The sequence below is a fragment of the Vitis vinifera genome, chromosome 18 (genome assembly GCF_030704535.1).
Source record: "Vitis vinifera cultivar Pinot Noir 40024 chromosome 18, ASM3070453v1".
Taxonomy (NCBI): domain Eukaryota; kingdom Viridiplantae; phylum Streptophyta; class Magnoliopsida; order Vitales; family Vitaceae; genus Vitis; species Vitis vinifera.
In genome coordinates this window covers 2,518,984-2,540,977 of record NC_081822.1, presented here as the reverse complement: position 1 = coordinate 2,540,977, position 21,994 = coordinate 2,518,984, and the positions used below count along the sequence as shown (strand labels likewise).

General features: G+C 33.3%; 3 protein-coding genes across 3 annotated transcripts; all 3 read right to left on the bottom strand.

The window, feature by feature from the left end:
- Window positions 1–392: 392 nt before the first annotated feature.
- On the bottom strand, window positions 393–4,370 carry LOC100266052 (metal transporter Nramp6.2). Its single transcript, XM_002284520.4, has 13 exons — window positions 4,221–4,370; window positions 4,049–4,127; window positions 3,892–3,932; window positions 3,719–3,797; window positions 3,526–3,630; window positions 3,075–3,184; window positions 2,389–2,570; window positions 2,230–2,299; window positions 1,963–2,136; window positions 1,541–1,645; window positions 1,279–1,410; window positions 1,091–1,186; window positions 393–977 (listed from the first exon to the last, which is right to left on the bottom strand). The coding sequence occupies exons 1-13, from the start codon at window positions 4,335–4,337 to the stop codon at window positions 639–641; spliced, it is 1,629 nt and encodes a 542-aa protein (XP_002284556.1). The 5' UTR covers window positions 4,338–4,370; the 3' UTR covers window positions 393–638.
- An 8,614-nt stretch (window positions 4,371–12,984) lies between these two features.
- LOC104882462 (uncharacterized) lies at window positions 12,985–13,832 on the bottom strand. The gene has a single exon (XM_010665878.3). It carries the CDS (start codon window positions 13,667–13,669, stop codon window positions 13,172–13,174), a length of 498 nt encoding a protein of 165 aa, XP_010664180.1. The 5' UTR covers window positions 13,670–13,832; the 3' UTR covers window positions 12,985–13,171.
- Window positions 13,833–14,675: 843 nt separating this feature from the next.
- On the bottom strand, window positions 14,676–21,462 carry LOC100245502 (replication factor C subunit 4). The gene is made up of 12 exons (XM_002285838.5): window positions 21,329–21,462; window positions 21,159–21,237; window positions 20,895–20,974; window positions 18,078–18,200; window positions 17,918–17,987; window positions 17,749–17,822; window positions 17,183–17,303; window positions 16,955–17,017; window positions 16,186–16,245; window positions 15,708–15,833; window positions 15,553–15,633; window positions 14,676–15,111 (listed from the first exon to the last, which is right to left on the bottom strand). The coding sequence occupies exons 1-12, from the start codon at window positions 21,370–21,372 to the stop codon at window positions 15,007–15,009; spliced, it is 1,026 nt and encodes a 341-aa protein (XP_002285874.1). The 5' UTR covers window positions 21,373–21,462; the 3' UTR covers window positions 14,676–15,006.
- Window positions 21,463–21,994: the final 532 nt, after the last annotated feature.

Genomic DNA, 21,994 nt, shown 5'->3' with positions numbered 1-21,994 from the left:
ACAAAAAATAAAAAACCATTTTTTAGTTGTTAAACATATTTTCTATAATTTTTGTTCTGAAAAATAAAAATTATTCTTAAAAATAGTCTCAAACATGTCCTTAGCAATTGCTTCAATTCGCTCCACTTTCCCCTTGAGTCAAGATGAATCAATACGTTTGACCAACCTCCTTTCACATAGAATCTACCAATACTAAATTCAAATTATGATGATATAAAATTTAATAAACTAACAAAATTAGAAAATTGAGAAGACGTTATATAAGTACCATGTAATTGATTTATATAAACTTTGTCAAGGCCATGGAATTAATGCATTACTTTGAATGCTGATTGGTGGTGTTGTGCTAGACCAACCTTTCTTCAGTTTTATTAATCGCAACACATCACATCAAGAGGAACCCTATTTATTCGTTTTCTTCAAGGTAGACTTGATTATTCCACTGTATACGTATTGCCTTCCACTACTACAATACAACAACGTTCAACAACATAAAAACTTGTACTGATACTTCTGTTTGAGAAAAGCTACATATGGCATTGCACAAATCACATACATATCACTGATCGCTAGCACAACAACCAGTCATCAGGAGCTCCTCCTTCCTGGCAACACTCTTCTCCCATAAACGCTCCTAATTACTTTGGTAATGGGATGTCAGCAAGATCCTCCCTATATGGAACATGGCCTAATTCGAACACTCCATCAGTCTGGTCGAACCCATTTTCCATATGATTTTGGACATTCGGATCATTCTTTTCTGGTTCGATGAATGTCACCACAGTGTCTTTCCGGGTGGTGAGATAGATGACTGAGAGGATATATATAGCCATGAGGGGAAATACTATGATCCCAATGAACACATTTCCCACCTTGGGGAGATTATTGTGAAGCAGCCAACCTACGAAGCTGGTGGATAGGTAATAAATATTGATGCCGATGATTCCGAATCCCAGGATCCACGAAATTACTATGATCTGCAACCATAATTGTTTCATAACACTACCTTAGTCTAAATTCTTCTGCAAAGAGAGTTTGATTTAGTTGGGCTTGAAGGAAACCATATGTAACATTATTAAATAGAACTCACGTATATTGAATTCTTATGAGGGCCCATCTTGGTGTTACTGCTACTAAATTTCAGGAGTGGGATCAGCGCAAATGGAAGTTCAAATGAGAGAATCATCTGCAAGATGTCATTAGAAACATTAGGACTTTGTTTAATTTGATTAATATAGATATAATCCAACCGGAAAAGACATAAGGAGAGTTACGCACTGATGCAATGATAATGAGTCGGCCGGCACCAGCAGATCCACCAATAATGGAGACAATGAGACTAGGTGTAATGGCAATGCTTCTAGTCATCAGGTTCCTCAGCCATTTCCTCATTTTAATATCCAAGAAACCCTAAAATTTACACCATCCAGGGGATATAATTCAAATGCACAAGCTATATAAATTATAAGTTCCAAATCGATTTATAATTACAGAAATGATAAAAAATAAATAAATAACAAATAAAAAAAATTGTGATTACCTGCATGATAAATTGTCCAGCATAAGTGCCTGTGATGGTGGAACTTTGGCCTGAGGCAAACAGTGCAATGGCATAGACCACCTTGCTTGACCCTCCCAACACATTCTGCGCTCCATCAAAAGTTTGGTTTTAAGAACATTAGCTACCTGGTGTTATTAGATTTTAAGTTGAAGAGACTTAGGTGGTATTTGTTTTTTGATTGAATAGAAAAATTTAAAATATTTAAATTTTTTTATTCAGTTAAAAGTAATTTGTTGACATCATCCAATATAATTAAAATGAATTTGTTATCAATAGGTTTAGTTTAATTATGTTGGTTGATGTCAACATGTTACTTATAACTGAATAAAAAAAGTCAAATATTTTAATTTTTTTTATTCAACCAAAAAACAAACATCACCCTAATATGTAGTGATTTCGACCTTGAGGAGGAAAGAAGCAGAATTAAGATTAAGATCATTGCACTGATCCAAGTTTTCTTGTGAAAGATTGTCAGCAGAACAAACAGTACCCGACACGGAAACAACTGCAACATTGATTAAAAATGCTACGAATAATGCCAATCCACTCTCTATCAAGAAATATCGACATGCCTCCTGAAAGATTACACAACATAAAATATATTAACATGCTACCAAAATATGAATATATGTCTGTTTTTATATATACATGATGTTTGACTAACTTACATTGATGCCACGGACTGAGTTGGGCACCTTCCTAGAAAGTACAAGTGCAGAATGGAGGAAGAGATTATGGCTGCAAAATTAAAAGTAAACGGGTGAATAGGGAATCAAGTATACATTCTTTTTTAAAAAAAAATGATATAAAAAGAAGAGAAATCTTACGGCATAACAAGAGCACCCAAGAGGGCAATGGCATCACCGGTGGCACCCTGGCCTTTGAGCTTGGGAATGAACATGCCCTTTAAAACACCTGTGGCTGGAGGCTTCACATAACTCATTTCTCCAAAGAAACAACCAGCCATTATGAATACCAGCACTGCTATCAACAATTCTAACTTCCTCACCTGTCCCCACAAATTATCAATTAAATTAATAGCTGTGTGTGAAGAAGTGGAGTGTGAGATTTAGATCCATTTAATCACAAAAAATAAAAGAAATTAACTAAAAAGGAATGTCAAAATCTCTTCATGGACAACTTGCTTATCAGAAAATTTTATAAATATTCTTGGTTATCTCTAACTTTAGAATATATTTTTCTCTTGGACGGTCGAGGCTTCAAAACTTTACACGTGGGCAGTGTTGGAAGTGCCACCATAACTAATCATATTGTCATGAATATTTTGCCTCTCTTGACTTTTACAAAAATTATTTTCTAAAAATAGTGTAATAAGAACATCACCAACATACAACATCTACTTTAATATGTGGATAAGGACCAAAGGATGACATAAAGACAAGACCTCAGTGACGGAGTCTACTTGGACTTGGGCACTGATAATTTAAACAATTAACATAATAAAATCTGATAATACTTCATAAAAACAAAGACCTCAGTGAAATAAAATTACCCCATATCTTTGCAGGCCAAGAAGCAGGAGAGTGCTGAAGCCAGTGAAGAGAACCCCAGCCCACACGGGGACCTTGAAAAGTATATTCAGTGCAAAGGCTGTCCCTATCACTGAACCAAATACAAGTTTTAAATTCAAATATTATTTAAATAGAACACAAGTTGTTTCAATTTTTTATTCTTCAATGTTTCATCATCTTGCATGGATTAATTTATCATTTAAAATTTTATAAAATAATTTGCTAATTATCTTTGCCTTTTTCATTGAACATATAAAACAAGAATGGTATCCCCTTGATTTTCCACATACCATTGGTATAGTATAGTTTGAAATTTAATTCGGCTTTTTCCTATAAATGAAAGTTGGTCTTCTCCCCCACTGAATGAGAAAATACGTAATTAAAAAAAAAAAAAGAAAAGCTAAAAGAACTGGATCATCTGAAGTTTAGTGCCTTCGGGAATATCGGCAGCAATGACAGCAATCTCAGCTAATAACCACAGGCAATACTTGACAATTATGGGGTATTCGGCCTTGCAGAGCTCTGAAAGATGCTTCCCTGCCAATACAAACAAAACCAACATTAACAACTACACTTGTTTTTCTGCTTTTGTATTTTTATTTTTTATTTTTTTGGGTCATTGTACCTGTGCTTACACCGAGATTTGCAGCGAGGGATTGGATTATGAGAGCGAAAATCAATCCTATGAGCACCACCCATAGTAGCTGATAACACCAATTCACATCATCACCCTAAGTTACAAGAAAATAAATGATTTTTTTTCTTCTTTTTTTTTTGGGTTCTGGTTCTATCCTTTACCTCAAACCCATGATTAGCTCCTGCTTGCAGATCAGTTTCCACTGGAACAGGGAGAAAAAAGAAGAAAAAACTTTGGTTAGAATCATTGATATATAAGCACCAAAAAGAGAGAGAGGGAGAGGGAGAGGGAGAGGGAGAGAGAAAGGGAGACACTCACAGTTTCCAGGGTCGAGATACGCCAATGAGACAAGAAAACCAGGGCCAACAAAGGCCAGAAACTTTCTCCACCCGGGTTTCTAATGAATCAAAACAGCAAAACTCAGACTCCATGATCAATCCAGATTAGAAAAATGAACCCAAAAGAAGAAATTAAAAAGAGAGAGAGAGACCTGGTCATCTAAATCAAGATGATGAGCAGCATGACTGCGTGATGGAGGTGGTGGGGTGTCCAAGGCAGCAATCCGTTTGCTTCCTGTGTTACCCACTTGATGCTCCAGGCTTCCCATTTTTTTTCTTCTTCTCTATTCGGCTCAACGCATTTCTTCAATTCGGTTGTGTATTTATAGCGAGTGCACACGAGGGGTGACTGTCGTTTGCTGCATGCTTCTCGATATTGCTATGTTAAGACAAAAAAAAGAAAAAAAAAAAGGAAGAAGTAAATTAATATTAAAAAACTATCCCCTTTTTAGCTTTAATTCCGACTTTGTTAATAAATTCAAAAGTTTTCTTACCGGAGATTTATCTTAATTAGAGTGTTTTGGTAATGATTTTATATAATATTTATAATCTTTTTAATATTTAAGAAAAATTAGAAATACTTTATGTTAAACAAAAAGTTTTTTTTAAAAAAAGTGTATTTTATTTTATTTATTTATTTATTTTACATTTTCAATGGGCATCCAAATAATAACAAAAAAAATTTATGTGCTTTTATGATTTATAAGAAAAATATATATTTTTATATATCGATCTTCAAATTTTAAGCCAAATGTAAAACCGAGATGTATAGATAATACAAAAACCATTTTCAACTTGTATAAATGTTACTTTCGGTTTGAGAGAAAATAACTTTTTTATTATTTAAGTGTTTTTCATTGTTTTTTCAAATATTTATATCAAAATATACTTTTCATTTTTTTTCTATTTCTCTTCGATTTTCAAGAACTAAATCTTAAATTTACACATTAAACCTCAAACGTCATTAATTTTCTTTCATTAAATTTTACTTTGAAGAAAAATTTAGCTAGAAACATTTTGAATTTGTATACTTATTGGATTTTATGGAGAAATAAAAATGAATTAACAAATTATTTGACCACTAACACAAATTATTTCACCATTAAAGTATTAAAATAAGATCTTCCACAAGCCATTCATTTGGAATTTTGTGGGTGGGTGAGAGTCTCAACCATCTAATAATATATGGTGCATGTAAATGTCAAGAATAGATTATTAAATAAATAAATAAAAAATTCACCATAGTCCAAAATCAAGAGTTCCAAATTCCAATTCATGCTACCACCAACATGGCCCATGCCTCTTCCTTTTTCTATGTGGATTAGACATGGTTCATGCCTCTCCCACGTTGTTGTTATCCATCAATTTATTTAGTAAGAATTATATTACGTATATACTCTAAATTATTTTATTTTATTTTTCCTTTTAAATTGAAGTACGTGTCAAAGCAAGACATTCGCCCCGCTAGCGCCATTGGGATGCTGCCAGAAGATTCTTCCTTCATTAATTTTTATGATAGAAAATTTTCAAGTATTCATGATTTAATGATGTAAGAGAGTTTCTTGAAGGCCGGTATGAAGTGGGCATGAGAAAGAAAGATAAAAGAAGGAAAAAAAAATGATTTATGGGACTTTAATTTAAAACCCTGAGTAAATTTTTGAATGTACTTCCATGCTAAAGAAATTAGAATTTTTTTAAATAAAAATTAGGAAAATTTAGGTTTTATTTGGAAAATATTTTTAAAACTAGTTATAAAAAAATTGTTTTTAAATAAAATAAAAATTATGTTTGAAAACTCAAAATGTTTTAATCTGGTTTTTTTATATTTTAAAAATAACTTTTATATATAATTTTTTATTTTTAATGATTATTCATATTTATATAATTAGTTTTTAAAATAATTTTAAAAAATAACTAAAAATAATTTTAAAATGTTCTAAAAACACTATAAGCCTATTTAGAAATTATTTTTACAATAATTTTCTCTTCTTTAGAATAAATAAACACTTTTAACAATAAAAAAAAATGTTTAATTGAGCACTTTAAGAAATAATTTTTTAGTTGTTTTCTAAAAGTTATTTTAAAAAATAATTATATAAATATATAAAATGATTAAAAATAAAACATTAAATATAAAAATTATATTTAAATATATTAAAAACGGATTAAAAATATTTTAGGTTTTCATTTAAAAATTGTTCTCAAAAAATATTTTTTAAAATTGTTTTCAAAGGAAGTTATGAAATAAGTTCCATATTTTCCATTTTTAGATTATCAAACATTTTTTTTTCACTTGATAATTCACAAATTTTAATAAAAATGATAATTTATAACAAATAATTTTTCAATACCAAGAAAAACTCTCTCATCTCTCGGAGAATGGTAGTTTGTACGCCAGGAACATGGATTTGAAATATGAAGTGGTGGCCACATATTCATATTTCACTATCGTGCAATAATCAGAAAGGTTACGTGCAGTAACATATGACAAATCTAGCAGGACCCTAACATGTAGCGATTTGATGGGGTCTCCACATGACAATGGTCCCCTGTAAGCCCATTCAAATTTCCATGGTGGGCGGCCCATCCTTCATCATCGGACTCAATCCATTATTGAAATTCTCCTCATCTTGGATTTATTTGCCCTCAATTATGATTAAGAATTTATGGTGGCATCAATCCACACTGTACATGTTCTTACTTTTCAATATTATTACGTATGTGCTGACTGCTGAGGCCAGCTTATATATAATTTTATTTTTTATTTTTATTTTTTGAAAATAGAAAACCATCTAATTAGATACGGGATCTTAGAAATTTGTGAAAATCAAATGAAAGCAGATAATTATTTGAAGCCTTTGAACGTACCCCTTAGTGCACAGGACTTGTGACGTCTGCTGAATTATTGAGACCAACTTTTAATCCCCTTATGTTTCTTTCTTTTAAAATATTTTTTTTTCTAATACTTTTTTTTTTTTATCCAAAAGGATGAAAATCGGCTATTAATAATAATAATTATTATTATTATAAATACATTCATAAATGTAAAACATATAAACATATCTATGAGACTCCTAATAATCTAAGACTGATCTAATATTTTTATGAGATTAACTAATTTAACATTTCTATGAGATTTTTTTATTAATAAAGTTTCAATAATTCTAGAAGTACAAAATATCAAATCACCTTTCCCTTAAAATAAGGATCATAAAAAGAGAAAACCTTCAAACTTATACCACGTGACTGATTCCAGTGCTTAGAAAAACAAATATAACTACTACTTTTGTAGTTATATGCCCAAAAATCAACAAAACTTGCAAAAAATTTCCTGACTTAATTGCAAAAACTAGTCCTTTCATATTCTTTCACGTGCAGAGCGGTTATCAAGGGCAGTCTCCTTCTCCACAACAGACTCACTCTTTCTACCCACGGACTCAGTCTCTTTACCCCTATAAAAAACTACAGAAAATGCATTCTTGTAGCTAAAAAATGGTGGAATAAAATCTATCTCTAATATTTTCTTTGAAAAATTTTAGATTCTTTACATGTCTATTCTTTATGCACATGGACATCCAAAGAAAAGTGATTTAATAATTGTACAGTGGATGATTCTACTTCTCCCCCTCCCCGTTTCTTATTTATCTTATTACTTGTACAAATTTATTTATTTTTCTCCTTAAATGAAGTACCTATAAATACACTTTTATAATCTTATTCAAGAAAACTTGAGATTTAAAGAAGATATTTGTTCTTGTCATCATCATCATTATTAGTCCTAGCATTTTAAGAACTCAAATAATAATAATAATAATAAAACATTCAAAACATTATAATTAAAAAATTAATATTTCAATTGCTCCAAATTGCATTCTGAAACTTGAATTGATATTTTAGAACTTGTATCGACTCAATTATTAAACAACTTTTGAGTCACAAGGATTTTTTAGTGAAATACCCCAAAGCATTACTCGACATGCACCCCATCTTCCATATCTATCACATGGAAAACAAAAATCAAGGTTTGCTTTATTAAACTTAAAAATAAAAAATAAAAACCAAAATAATGTCATTTCTTTCATAAACAATTTCTAAACTTATGCAAAAATGTGTACATATCTCACATTTAATTAAAACTTTCACCATATATCGTTATTGTTCCTTTAAACACTACAAGAAAAAACATATATGGTGACATTTATAATGAGTCATTATAAACATAGGGTGTCGCTACAACATAACGTCACCTTATTTACTGATACCATAGAGGGTACCAATTGGTGACGTATTTGGAAGCGACACCAAAACAGATAAATGGTGACACATTCAAATGCGACACCATATATTTTTAGTGATGTTTAATTTTGATATAGAGTTGTATGAGATATATAAGATGTCATATTAACTACATCACCTTTAAGTTATGGTGTCGCGTTAAATGCATCACATTTGAGTTATGGTATCACATCATTGTAAATGATTATGGAAGCTATGTTTGTTTTTGGTTGATTAGCCTGTAAATTTTATAATGCTTATTAATAAATAAGATCAACTTGTGTATATTTTGTCCATAAATATAATAATCATATCAAATGTAACTTATATTTTTTTTAATGCTTATGGATTAACCTGTAATATATTACATCATCCAGTAATATTTGTATATCAAATGTTCACAAAACGATAGTACATCAAACCCACTGAAACTAAAAAAGAAAAGTGAATGGACATTAAAATATGATTTAGAAATGTTAATCATCCCAACATTCATGTATACCTGCATTTCATATGCATAAAACCGGCTAACCATAAAATGACACAAAAGTTGCATCCAAAAACCCAAAATTCTCAATACCAAATAAAGTAATGTTTATGTCCTATAATGTATGACATAAAAGTCAAATCTAAAAATCCAAAATTTTGTTGCCTCTCTTTCCTTTCTTTTTATTTTGCATTTCATAGTTTAATGAGTTTTAGAGTTCTTATTGAAAATAAAAATTAATTAATGTTATAAAAAATAAATAAATCTAAGTACTAATGTTTTCTTTTTTCTTTTTCCCATTTTGATATAAAAATAGTTTGCAAATAATTATAAGTAATTGTTATACAATACCAATGAAAAATTCATATAACAATTAAGGGACTCACCATACATAATCACGATACATCAACATGATTCATGATTTGTTATAACATAAAAGTAGTTAATTCTCCTCTAGTTTCATCAAATTCTACTTAAGAATATGTTTTGCTTATCATCAAATTGAATCAAATGAGAATAACAAATCTTTTCACCATACATAATCAAATGAGAATATGAATGTGAGAAAATGTAGAAAAAAAAAATTATAGTTAGGGTTATGGAATGAGATTTTTTTGGATTGTGGGCATGTGGAAATAATGAGTTTTTTATATACCATTGTTATTCTCAAAGTGGGTCCATTAAGTTATAGTATTTAAAAATTTTTATTTTATATGGTGTATGACCTTTATGGATTTTAAGCCATATGGTGTCATTATTTTAAAAGTGACACCATAAATTATTTTTATAGTAGTTAAAATTAATATTTTTGCTTCACATCTTTTCACCAAATCCATGATGTAGTTTGCCAGCACCATCCCCACCCCTAGCCCCAAATTATAATCCATAAATCCACGTTAGCAAATAATAAAAAAATTAATATGTGTTGGATCAGACTAGAGTCAACACAGCAAGCCCAACTAATTTGGAGCATAGATTTTAAAATATTGCATAAATTTGAGATTTTGAGGCTGACGCGCAAATGGCAACTTGCCAACATAAAAAATACAACCATATATCTATATTATGATAGATGTGAACTTAATGGTTAACAAAAGGTCTGAAAGAAAACGACATACTGGGCATTCAAGGGTGTGACCCATGCAACCCAACTGCATCTTCATCTTCTCCCACAAACGCGCATGGGGGCCATGGGAGGAGTAGCTTTCATTATTGGTTTAGTCTTTAGAAACAAAAACAAGCAAGATTCTCACTACCGACTCTTTCTTTTATTAATACCGCCTACTTACTGCTCTTAACAACCATACCATTTGTTTATTGAATGAACTCCCAGTGATTTGGAACCTGGATGCACTACGAAATTTACATTAATCCATTCATTGAGTCCCACCACCAACCTTATATATTATGTGGACGTTCGCTGGCTGCTCGACACTTGCAAAGGCCACAGCATGTGTAGAGGTGACTATGGTTTAGAAAATATCTTAATGGGTAGATTTATCATATAGTTTGATGACTTTTTCTTCTATATAAAGAAATGCAGCTATATTATTTAATCATATCATGTGCCTTGTTTCAACTTTCCATGCTCCAAACTCCAAACTTAAGAAAAAAAAAAAATTTAAAAATGGTTATTTTCACGTAACAATCCGCACCCAATCATGTAAATATTTTATGGATGCAAAGAGGTTCTCATAACTTTAAAATGTTTTTACAATATTAATAGAAGTCTATACATATATAGGAATTTTCTCTCATATTCAATGTGGGATATCGCATTTCATGTTTAGTTAAAAATTTAAATATTTTTAAATTATTTATTTTTATAAAAAAAAAAGATGAAAAATAAGTGAAATAATAACTTTTTTTATCTTAAATTTCTTAGTTATTTGATTAAAATGATCATTAAGAACCCGAAAATATAACCCTTCATCTTTTTTTGGTCTTATTTGACAAAAATGTCTTTTCTTTCTTGTAAAAATAATATTTTCTTTTAACATATCTATATATAAATATTTGAAATAGTTAAGGGTATTTATGTCAAAAAAAAATATTACTTTTAAAAAAAGATAAAAGAGATTAAATTAAAAAATATGGGCATTATTTCATCCTTTTAACCAATTAATTCTAATTTTTTTGGGGAAGCAAGTGCAATGTAAATGGGAAGAAGAAATAGAGACAACAGCTGAAAGTTTAAAATTGAAGGCGAGGCACGAAAATGGGTCGGGCTGGACCAGGCTGAAGCACCCTAGGTTTAGGTTGGGATTGAGTTTGGGCCGTATCTAGACAGGCCCTGGAGGCGGACTTCGGCTAATCTGGGAGGTTAGTGCTAAGCCGATTCCAGCCCCGAGTTCAAAATTAATTATTTTTGTTAATAAAACGGTCGGGCTAAGAGAGTTGTCACCGTTTATACGAAACAGACGCCATGATGCTTTGTTGTGGCAAATGGGATGAGTTTGGACGTTATGTCGGGTGTGGCGAACCGTCATCACTGCTTGCTGAGTACGAGTGATATGGTAAACAAACCCGGGCAAATTCATTTATTGTCAATACCATGTTTAGGTTAGTGGGTAGGGATTACAGTGTCCCATGCGCTTTCAAGGGATTCAAATCATGAAAACAACGAAGGAAAAAAAAAATGTTGCTTCTAGAATTCTTTCTGACCAAAAGAACAGAAAAAGAAACAATGCAATTTCAAAAAAATGCATTGCCAATTAGTCTGAAAAATTTAGAGTTACAATTCTTTAGAGAGAAGCTAATTTTAAGAATAAATACACATCATTATTATTTGATAGACTAATCACTTTCTCTTTCCTCATTTCTATTGGAGTCAATTCCACTTTAAAAATATATTTTTATCTTTTACTATCACATATTTTTTCCATCAATTATACAAAGTGGAGGCTCCTCACTGTCGTTTCATACCCTATTATCGTCTAGATCCATGAAATAGTTGTCTGGATGACGAGACACAAGGTCCAGTGGTTACTCCGTCTAGACCAAGGATAGTAGACAAACTTCCAAAGAATTGGGCAATGAAAATGGCACTTGAGATGCCTTCAAGCATTAATTGCACTAGGCAATAGGCCTTAATTAATGCAATTGTTGCAAGGGTAAAAAAAACCGGTCTTTAAGACTCATCAAGGCAAGATAACCATTATGAACCGACAATAATTGACATAATAACGCATAATTAAATACACTTAAAGTTTCATTAAAATGTCTGAAAAAACGTTATATTTGAGCATAAATAAATAGTCACCCATAACCACTAGAAAAAGTATACTGTCATTGTTAAAAACAACATTTTTCTTACTCAAGTCTTCTCTATTATTGACTTAAGCTTTAGAGGAGCGTACTTGAAAACTCATCTAGACACTCCTTTGCACAGAACGAACCATCGTCTACGTCTTAGAAGTTGGACGAACTTTAGACTTGTTGGTCATACACCAACACAAAAGTATAACTCTTTTACACTAATTCTTAGTCTCATCCATCCCTAAAACATAATAATCCCAAATAAATTTAGGATAACCATATTAAATAATCAATTTTCCTATTAAAAAAAAAAAAAAAGCCCCTTAAACTATTAAGATTTGGGCATAGAAAAAGTGTGCTTTTTCATGCTATCAAACCTTTTTCACAATGCGGAGAACATATAGGTACTTGTACTCACAATTTTGTAATTCACAATGTTTAATAATTTACAAAATAAGGGGTATTAATCCTATTGTGATATAAAAACCCTCATCAAGAAATAAGATTTAAAAAAAATTGAAGAAATAGACTTTAATGTTAATGTGAAAAGGAGAAGTAATATCATTTTTTCATGACTTATGAGATATATAAATGTTTTTTTATATTTATAACTATTTAAAATTTATAAAAAGTTACATAATCAATATTATATAGTCCAAAAAAATATTTTTGGTTCATTAATGAACATTACCGTGTGATGCTGGGAGCCTGGCACCTCTAAATTAGAGAGAGAGAGTCTGAGTTTAATTTGAAATGGAGATAGGATGATTATAAATTGAAATCCGTGTGGAGAATAATAATTTTGAATCATTTATTTCAAATTTGCAAGGAAGTTTGGAGCTCCCTCTTTTTTCCACTCAAAGTAAGAACCCAAGTCAAGTATTATGCGTGGCAGCTTTGACTAATGACCAAATTACTTCATTAATTAAAGAAAAAGGGTGGCTTAAAAAGTAAGTTGTCCTATTTCAATTCGCTCGTCCTTTCCACGCGCCTTGGATGAGGGCGTGCGAATACTATTATTCCTTCAAAAAAGTATTCAAATCGGACGGCTCTGAAGCATTCCAAACATACAACAGTTTTTCACTAGAAGAGTCCGAACCCGGCCCAATCGGAATCTCTGACGGGTCGAGGCGAAGACCCGTATGACGAGTAAGACGACGACGGCGAAGCCAGGAATGGCGACGGGGCCCTCCGAAAAGAAAAGGACCGTCGGGTCAGAATTTCGATGTCCGAATTGAACATGGGCTCTGGTAATTTTACGATCCTCTTCTTGCTATCCTTTCGGCTCATCAATGGTGCTGGAAAGCACCCGACCGAAACCACCGCGGGCTGGTCGAATATCCAGCGATCGGAGCGGGCTCGAGGCGCTGATCGGAAAGTCCCGGTTTGGAATTCAGGCAGAGGGGGGAAATTGGACCGGGGACTGGAAGGCGGAGGCCGGAGCTTCTGCGGCGGGTTCGTGGATGAACGTTGGTGGTTACCAGGTTGCTGGTGACGGTGCTGGACCTTGGGCACACCAGGTCGGATCTCCCACTTGAATGGAACGGCCCCTGGTTGCCTGAACGATTCATCCACATCCATGGTTCACAGAGAAAGAAAAACCTCTCCTACAAAGTTCCTATTACTATAACTGAAAATAACAAACTCTATTTCTATCTCTACTGGCTCTCTCATATATATATATATAGACGAAGGAATAGACTAGTCTCGGCGGGATTGAAGGGTTGGCGGGCCCGAACTGGGCTTCACGAGTCCATGAACACAGTTGACTGTCTACGTAAAATGCCAAGATTGGTTACACGTGGCATGTAGGAGAGGAGCGTTTTGTAATAAGTTCCCATCAACGGATGAATAATGCTCCACGTAACTTTGAACAGTGGCGGAAAAGCTTGGAAGTCACGTTGGGATTTTGAAAATACAAAGGTGTGGAGATGAATGCAGCCTGCAGATGTGCTAAAAGTAGGCCCGCTTTCAATCAAATCAGCGGTTGGCCGATATCATGGCTCCTGAACTTGCGCTTTCCTATTTTAAATGTGACCTTGAAGTGGACAGTGATGCTTGTCTGATAGGGGCATTGGTGGCTGGATGAGTCACTGGAATAGGTTGGTTACCAACTTAAAATATTATTTTATTTTAAGCAAGTTGGATCATACCATATTCTCACTGTGTATCAGTGTGGGACTTTGATAATGGAGTCCTATCACTTATCCCACTACTAAGCTTGAGTCAACATCCCCTCATGGGTTCGGATGATAAGCTTCATGGACTACAGGTCTATGCCCATGAAAAAACAAACCTTAATTGGACAGATTCAGCTTTAGTGTTCAAGTTTATGCCCATGAAAGACGCCATCAAATTTACTAATATTTAACTGGGGCCACCCGGCCACGACCCCAAACCCGTTATCCACGCTTCGTTTAAGGCGGCGCATCTCAATTTCAAAAGAGTATCATCAACTCAGTAGCGCTAGAATGGGTCCTTTTCCCTGACTCTGATGCTCAAAATTCACCGGTTTCTGAGTACATGGGCCCCCAAGATATTGAAGTAAGGAAGCCAGGAGCGTGCCTGAGCTCATGGCTCAAGGGAGTACTAAAAAGAACAAGGTTTATAGCTAAACTTAAAAGTCACAAACAGAGTACATTTCTCCTGTAGTTCGAGTTGGGTTCATTTCCATCCGCAGGATATACAATTAAATAAAGCAAGAAACCTATAGACTGAAGAACCTTTTATCCGTCTGACTCCTCTGCTCGGGCCAGGAGTTGAGAGGTCCAACTCCTAACCATGTCACAACCATTTAAAGCAGTTGGACCTCAACAATTTCACCACTTCTACAGATTGAAACATTCCAGGAAGTTGATCATCCAGCTCTACATGATTTGGTGAATATGCAGTATATATGATCCTTGCTTTCTTGCTACCTAGCTCTCATGAGGGAATTCTTCTGGCATGTTGCAAAGAGCTCGCATTGCATTGCTGGCAACATCCAGCAGCTGCAGATACTCATCTGCTCCATCAACAAGACACTGCAGTACCACAAAGCAACAGTAAAAATTGTGCCTATTACATGTGGATGAAAATTTTAGGCCAGCAAAGCAATAATGTGCATACAAGTGGTGTTCCATAAGGGGAAAAATAAATAAATAAATAAATAATAAATAAATGCAGGCTACGCAAGGAAGAGATCATATATCAAGGACCTAAAAAAACGTCAAAATCAAATGTTATTCATGCATTTAAATAATCAAAAGGTTGTTATTTCAGTGGCTTCATGAAAGGATCCCACGTTCAAAGGAGGAGAAAAAAGAGTTCTCAGGATTTTTTCTTCCAGTTTCAAGCAATTTCAAATTTTTAAATAACACTAGTTATTAAGTTGTAAACTAAGTTCAATTTCTCCCACTAAGATTAAACTGACATCAAACTTAAGCATATTATATGCACTAAAAGTAGTTATTCTGTAAAGTGACCTTATCTGCCTCAGCCAATCTCTTGCAAATTCTTGCTTTCTGTTCATCTGATATATCTGCTTCAACAACTACATCAAATAACTGGAAGAAACTTGTATCAGTATTGGATTTATCAAGCAATTGAACATAGTAGGTAAAAAAGGCAAGAATTGAACCTGATAAAGCATCTGAGAAACCGGATATCCCTCTGCAATGACATTATTGACTTCCTTATTTGCTGAATCAAAATCACCACTTTTGCAAGCTGCAAAAAGAGCCTGAACAACATGCTGAGGAACAACCTGATAAATTAAATTGGAGGAGTCAGAAGATGGAAAATGATCTAAGCAGAATACACATCAAACAATATCATTTGTTTTGCCTATAAATAATCATACACATCAAACAACCAAACACCTCAATATGCAACAATTTTCTTAGATGCTGGATAAAAGCAAAGGAGCATAAGTGTGTGTTAGTAATTCTTATAACATGTGTCCATAAACTCTTCCTTCTGTTTTCATTTAAGATCATACAAACCACATTTCTGGGTTAACAATCCAATTCACAAACTTTCACAGACAATAAAAGAGGAAAGCAAGCAGTTTGGAGAAGGAAGATCGGTAATTTTAAAATTTAACAATCTTAACTTACCCCAGATACACTGATTAGGTCCTTGGAAGAAATAATTGATCCAAATAAGCGAGCAGCTCCCTGTAGTAATCCAAAACAGAATAGTTCAGTTCTTACCTGTAGATGGGAATCTTAAACAGACCACAAGTGCTTACAAACACAAAATTGAAAATATTTATACACGAAATGAATCACTCTTTCTGGCTCCAGGTGGGGGGTTGTGTGTGCAACAAAACAAACACAAGTAAAAACATGGATGGCAATTAATCATTCATGATGAATTTGATAACTCTGACCAATAGCATTCTGAGACATGACAGAACAAGATGGTGCTCTAGCACAATAAGCATTGAAGAAAATTTTAACAAAAACTACTCCTCCCATATTATTCCCAATAAAAAGCAGTGACAGAATGATAAAATGATACAAGTTGTGTAGGTTGCAGGTTATTTCCCCCAAACTTTGACCATAATCTGAATGGCACAACAAGAAAAAGATAATGTGGTACATTTTCATTTCATGGCATGAAGTTTAGCCATTTGAGACATTTCGTCTCATAGATTTCTCTTAAAAGAGGCAACTGGTGTAACCACAACAGGGGAAAAAGATATTACAACTTTGTTGTTAACACATATAGGCACTTATGTACAACGAGTACCCCTTCATGCATAACAATTGGCTTTGCATAATCATCCATCAGAATTGTCAAAAACATTATCAGCTTGGTATCTTTTTCATGGGAATGACCATAACTTTAAGACATGAATGGAAAATGCAAACCTCCTGTTACCTGCAAGTAAGTTATCGCCCGACGAAGATCACCTTGTGAGATAGAACTTAAGGTTGAGAGAGCCTGCCACAATTACAAGGGTGCAATATTATCAAAATGCAAAAAGATTGTCTTTTTCCTTTTTTAAAATTCTTTGCTTAAAGCACATGTGCTAGATGTTGGCAATAACACAGGACAGATTACAGAAAGAAACAATCCATTCACACTACAAAGCCATTAATCTCACACCTCTGAATCCAGATTGAGCTCTTCTTCTTTACAAATATGCAATATCCGGCTGCTCATGATTTCTTCTGAAAGTGGCTTGAACCTAAACTTCGCACATCTAGAAGCAAGTGGTTCTATAATTCTACATAGAAAACAAACACAGAAAACACAAAGTTCTCAAAATTATTCCTCTTTAGTCATTCAGATTGCAGCAAATAACAAAAGGCAAAAGCACTGCTGAATATAATTGGATTCTATGATGCAGCCCAACATGAACTAAACCAACCCTCTCCTCTTCCTGTCCCCCACTCCCAAAAAATATCAAATAAATAAACAAATGAAAGAAAGAAGAAAAAAGAAATAAAAAGATTTTGATGACATTGCATTAAATAGTTGCTGAGATGCTTATTTTACAACCTATCTAAACTAAAGGAAATAAAAGACATCAATTTTCTAACTTATGCTCAATCCCAAACATAACTGAAAAAATGGACTAAAGAAATTCTATATTACCATAACTAAAATAGCCAATCATAACCTTATGATGTCATAAGAAAACAAGGATGTGGCATTAAAAACACACACACCTGCTAATGTAGTTACAAATGAAAAAGAATCTTGTAACTTTGGAGTATGTTTCCATTGTTCGTCTCAAAGCATTCTGCATAGGAGAGCGTAAGTAAAGTCACATTCATATTACGTCCACATCAAATTGATAAACAGTACTACAAAGGAACAAGTAATGGAAAAACATACCTGGGCATCTTCAGTCATTGAATCAGCCTCATCTAAGATGATAATCTTGTAAGGTGGACAAGGATAACCCCTAACCAACAAAAGTGGAGGCACATAATTGAACAGAAGAGAGTACAATACAAACTAATTGAGCAAAATAAAATGATAATGAGATTTATACCCTTGCCGGTGACCAGATCCTACAGCAACGGCAGCAAAATCTTTGATCTTTGTACGAACTACATTGATCCCACGGTCATCACTTGCATTCAGTTCAAGCACCCTCGACTTGTAGAGTTCAGGTCTGCAAGGACAGGTCAAATTTAGAAGAAAAAGGGAAAAATGAAAATCGAAATCACAGATATGATATATACTCATAAACGTTCCAACTAATACATGCCATCCAAGCTACTGTTTTATATGATAGTTCAAGGTTGTCAAAATGACTGCTGAGAGTCACTGAAAACATGACTAAGCTCCCTTCCAGACTTAAGAGCAATGAGGACTTCTATCTACCAGCCGAAAACTTGAACATTTAGTAAAGGATTGCTTGGACCTAATAATGAGATATCAAAGCACATGTACATGCTTTGGAAAATTGGCATTCTAATCAGAGCTTGAGAAAGGAAGATAGGCCACGATATAGGGTAACATCAACAATCTAGAAACACAAGGGTATAGTCAGACATCAAAGTAGAGCAAAAAGAAATAAAAAGTGCCTGTCTCCTATGCCAACACTTGTGCCATCAAGAGGCCTAGGTTTTTGTTATGCTGTTCGAAGAAATACTTATTTGGCATGCATGTGGCCATTAATACTTTCTAACAAATTAATTAGCCTCTCCCATGCTGTCATTATCAGTAACTGTGGGCTTGTCCAAAAGCTTGAGATTCATTCAGATTCAGACATAGACTTAGTATGCCCCTTAAAAATTGAATGACCTTTGTTTCTTCTTCCATTAACTTCCCTTGGAATTTCAACGTTGAGCATAGTTGCAAACTCACAATCAGCAAGAATTGCAAGAATTAGTTTCCCTCATTAAGATTCTCCTTTTATAGATATTACTTTTGGTCCATTGAGTTTAACTAGGAAGTCCCAATGTAAGATTCTTAAAAATATCTTCCACCAACTCACAGTGGTTCAAGAATCTAAAATCTTGAATTTAGTGATATCTTCTCTAGTAGATCTTTCTTTCATTGCATTGGTGTCCAATTGTCTTCAAACTTTCTTTCTCCCCCAACCTCTTAACAAAAAAATAAGCATGTAAATAAATTTTGTCTTAGAATCTAGATAATATTAATAAAGATGCTTTAAAGAAGGAAAAGAAAAGAAAATTTTTCTGCTCATGTATGAATCATGTTAAAAAAAGAAGGCACATCATCTCATCATTTTCCCTACTGACCAATTTACATGTGATGCCTATGAAAGTATAGACTCTGTCAAGAAGAAGACTCGTGTGATTGTGATTCTCTCCATATGGGCTTCACTGTCAACAGAATCCAGTGGGGTATCCTGTAGCAGTTACCTTTTAAGGGTGGAAAAGCAGGATTACTCATTCTGTCCCCCATCAGCCTGCTACTTCTTTGATCTTTAACTAAGCGTATACTTGAGCTCAATGATGATGGTTGCTCCTTGGATAATCTAGAGCTTGAAAACTCCTTTGTTACAGGGGACCTTTACAACTAAAAACAAACTCGGTCTTTCATGGTTCCATACCAAAGGTTTGAGCTCATTATTGGTTCTGCACTAATCCCCTCAAACATCTGAACATGTCAAAGGGAACATAGATATTTTTTATTAGTTTTTTTTTTTTTTTTCCAGAAAATCTATTTCTATCAGTTCTACCAATTGCATTATCCTCATTTCCACAGAATTTATTAAGATAAGAGAAACCAAATTCAAGCACCAGGCACTTTGGCAAGTAGGAGCCAAAAGTCAAGTAAATAAAGAGCAAAAAAATTGCACTAACCACAAAAGCAAGTAGACCAAAACCTTATTACAGGTATATGCCCTTGTTCTTGGAGCAGTTATACTTCAGAATGTAACCTTTGATCCCATCCAAGTTAACTCCCTCAGTTCCATCGATGCCTCCTACATCTTTTCTCGTGTAAAACTTTGGTCTCTATATGCTTGCATGCCTCAGCAGATAACTTCCAATCATGATCTTAAATCCCTTTAAGCTTTCACATATTAATTCCACTTCAAGTGTAACTTAATTTTTTTTACTCAAGGATGTAGGTCTTACCATGCCTACCAAAAGTTCATATATTACTTGGTTTAGAACTCCCACAATTGATTATTAACCTCCAAAGTACATAACGAGAGTATATAATAACAGTTGTATGCATTCCTTTAACCTTCCATACAACCCACGAAAGAATACTTTTAAAATCAAAACCCCCCACGAAAGAATACTTTTAAAATCAAAACCCATGTGCCTGTAATCCTATACTTGATTCTGTTACTGAATGATAAATCAAACCTAGTGCAGATCTTCATTTTGTAAGCCTTCCCAGCACACACATATCCCAGCCACAATATTGACATTGGTTTCCCCTAGCAAACCAATCCAAACCTGTAGCTGACTTCCCAACATCCAAGCCTCAGTCTTAAATGTAACTTAAATGAATTAGAGAGAATTCCATGAAACATCAACAAATCACAATCACATAAATTGATCGCAGCCCTCAAAAGCATGGAGGACTTATGGTTCGATTAAAAAAAAAAAAGATTATTGTCTACCCTAAAAAACACATCATTTAGAAATCCTCCATGTAGTCATTTGAGAAACACAACACCGTGTTTTTGAAAGGAAGTTTGAGCTGAAATTTTTTTCAAACTTCAATAAAGAATAAGATTCGCATATTCCTAACTCAAGCTAATGAAGTGCTACGAGTACATCACTCGTAAACCAAAATTATTATTAATAATATATATATATATATATATATATATATATATATATATATATATATATATATCTCTAGAGAGAGAGAGGACCCGAAAAGCTGATGAGCAATGGCAAGCGCAGTGGTGGTTTTTCCGGTACCGGGCGGCCCATAGAATAGCATGTGCGGGCACTGCATAATTAGAAAATTTTCACCATTTTGTAAATATTTTCCTTGCTTTTTGATAGCAAAAATTGAACAACTGAAGGTCCCAAACAAACAGAAAATTCAAGAAAATAAGAAAAAAATGATAGGGTTTCAAACAAAATATAAAATTGATAATACGAAAACATTGAAATGAAAAGGAATCCATTACATTTGTGGTCTCAAGGGTGTTGGTAAGCACTCGAACCACCTCGTCCTGGTGAGCTACGTCCTTCACTTGCTTCGGGCGACTGATAACAAAATCAATACCCACAAAACATAAATTAAAAAAAAAAAAACTTCAATAATAAATAAAATGCAAGCATACGAGAAAGATCGTACTATTTTTCCACCCATGGCTGAGAGCTCTGCAACACTGGTGCCATTTTTCTCTCTCTAAAATCTCTCCCTCTCTCTATTCTCTCCTGTTTTTCACTTTTTCCCGCCTGTACTCGAGGCACCTCGCTGCTCCGCCTTGATGGTGATTTAGGGCTTAAACTTTGAAGGCCTAGCTTGGGACGTGGGCTAATTGTTTGATGGGTTGGGCTTTATTTTTTTTGGGCTGGCCAAGAAGGCATATGATATATATATATATATATATATATATTTTAATCCAATTATGATATACAATATACAACTTTAAATGGTCTTGTGAAACAACAAATTTGAACTCATTTTCTAAAATAATATTTTTATTTATTTTTTTAAAATCGTATTAAACTAATAATTATAGATAAATGTCTTCCCTTTTTAGATAAATCAAAAAAAATAATTTCTATATATTTTTTCCATATCTCAATTTAATCCCTTTATTTTTAAGCAATATCCAACTATTAAATTAATTACATTTTAAAGATTTTAAATAAAAAATAAAATAAAACCTCTAACTATTCTTTTGGTATAATAGCCGCTCTAACATCATGTAATAATGACTGTGATCTTAAAAAAATAAAAATTATATTTGATTCTTGAAAATTTCAAAGAAAAATAAAATATAAAGAAAATAAA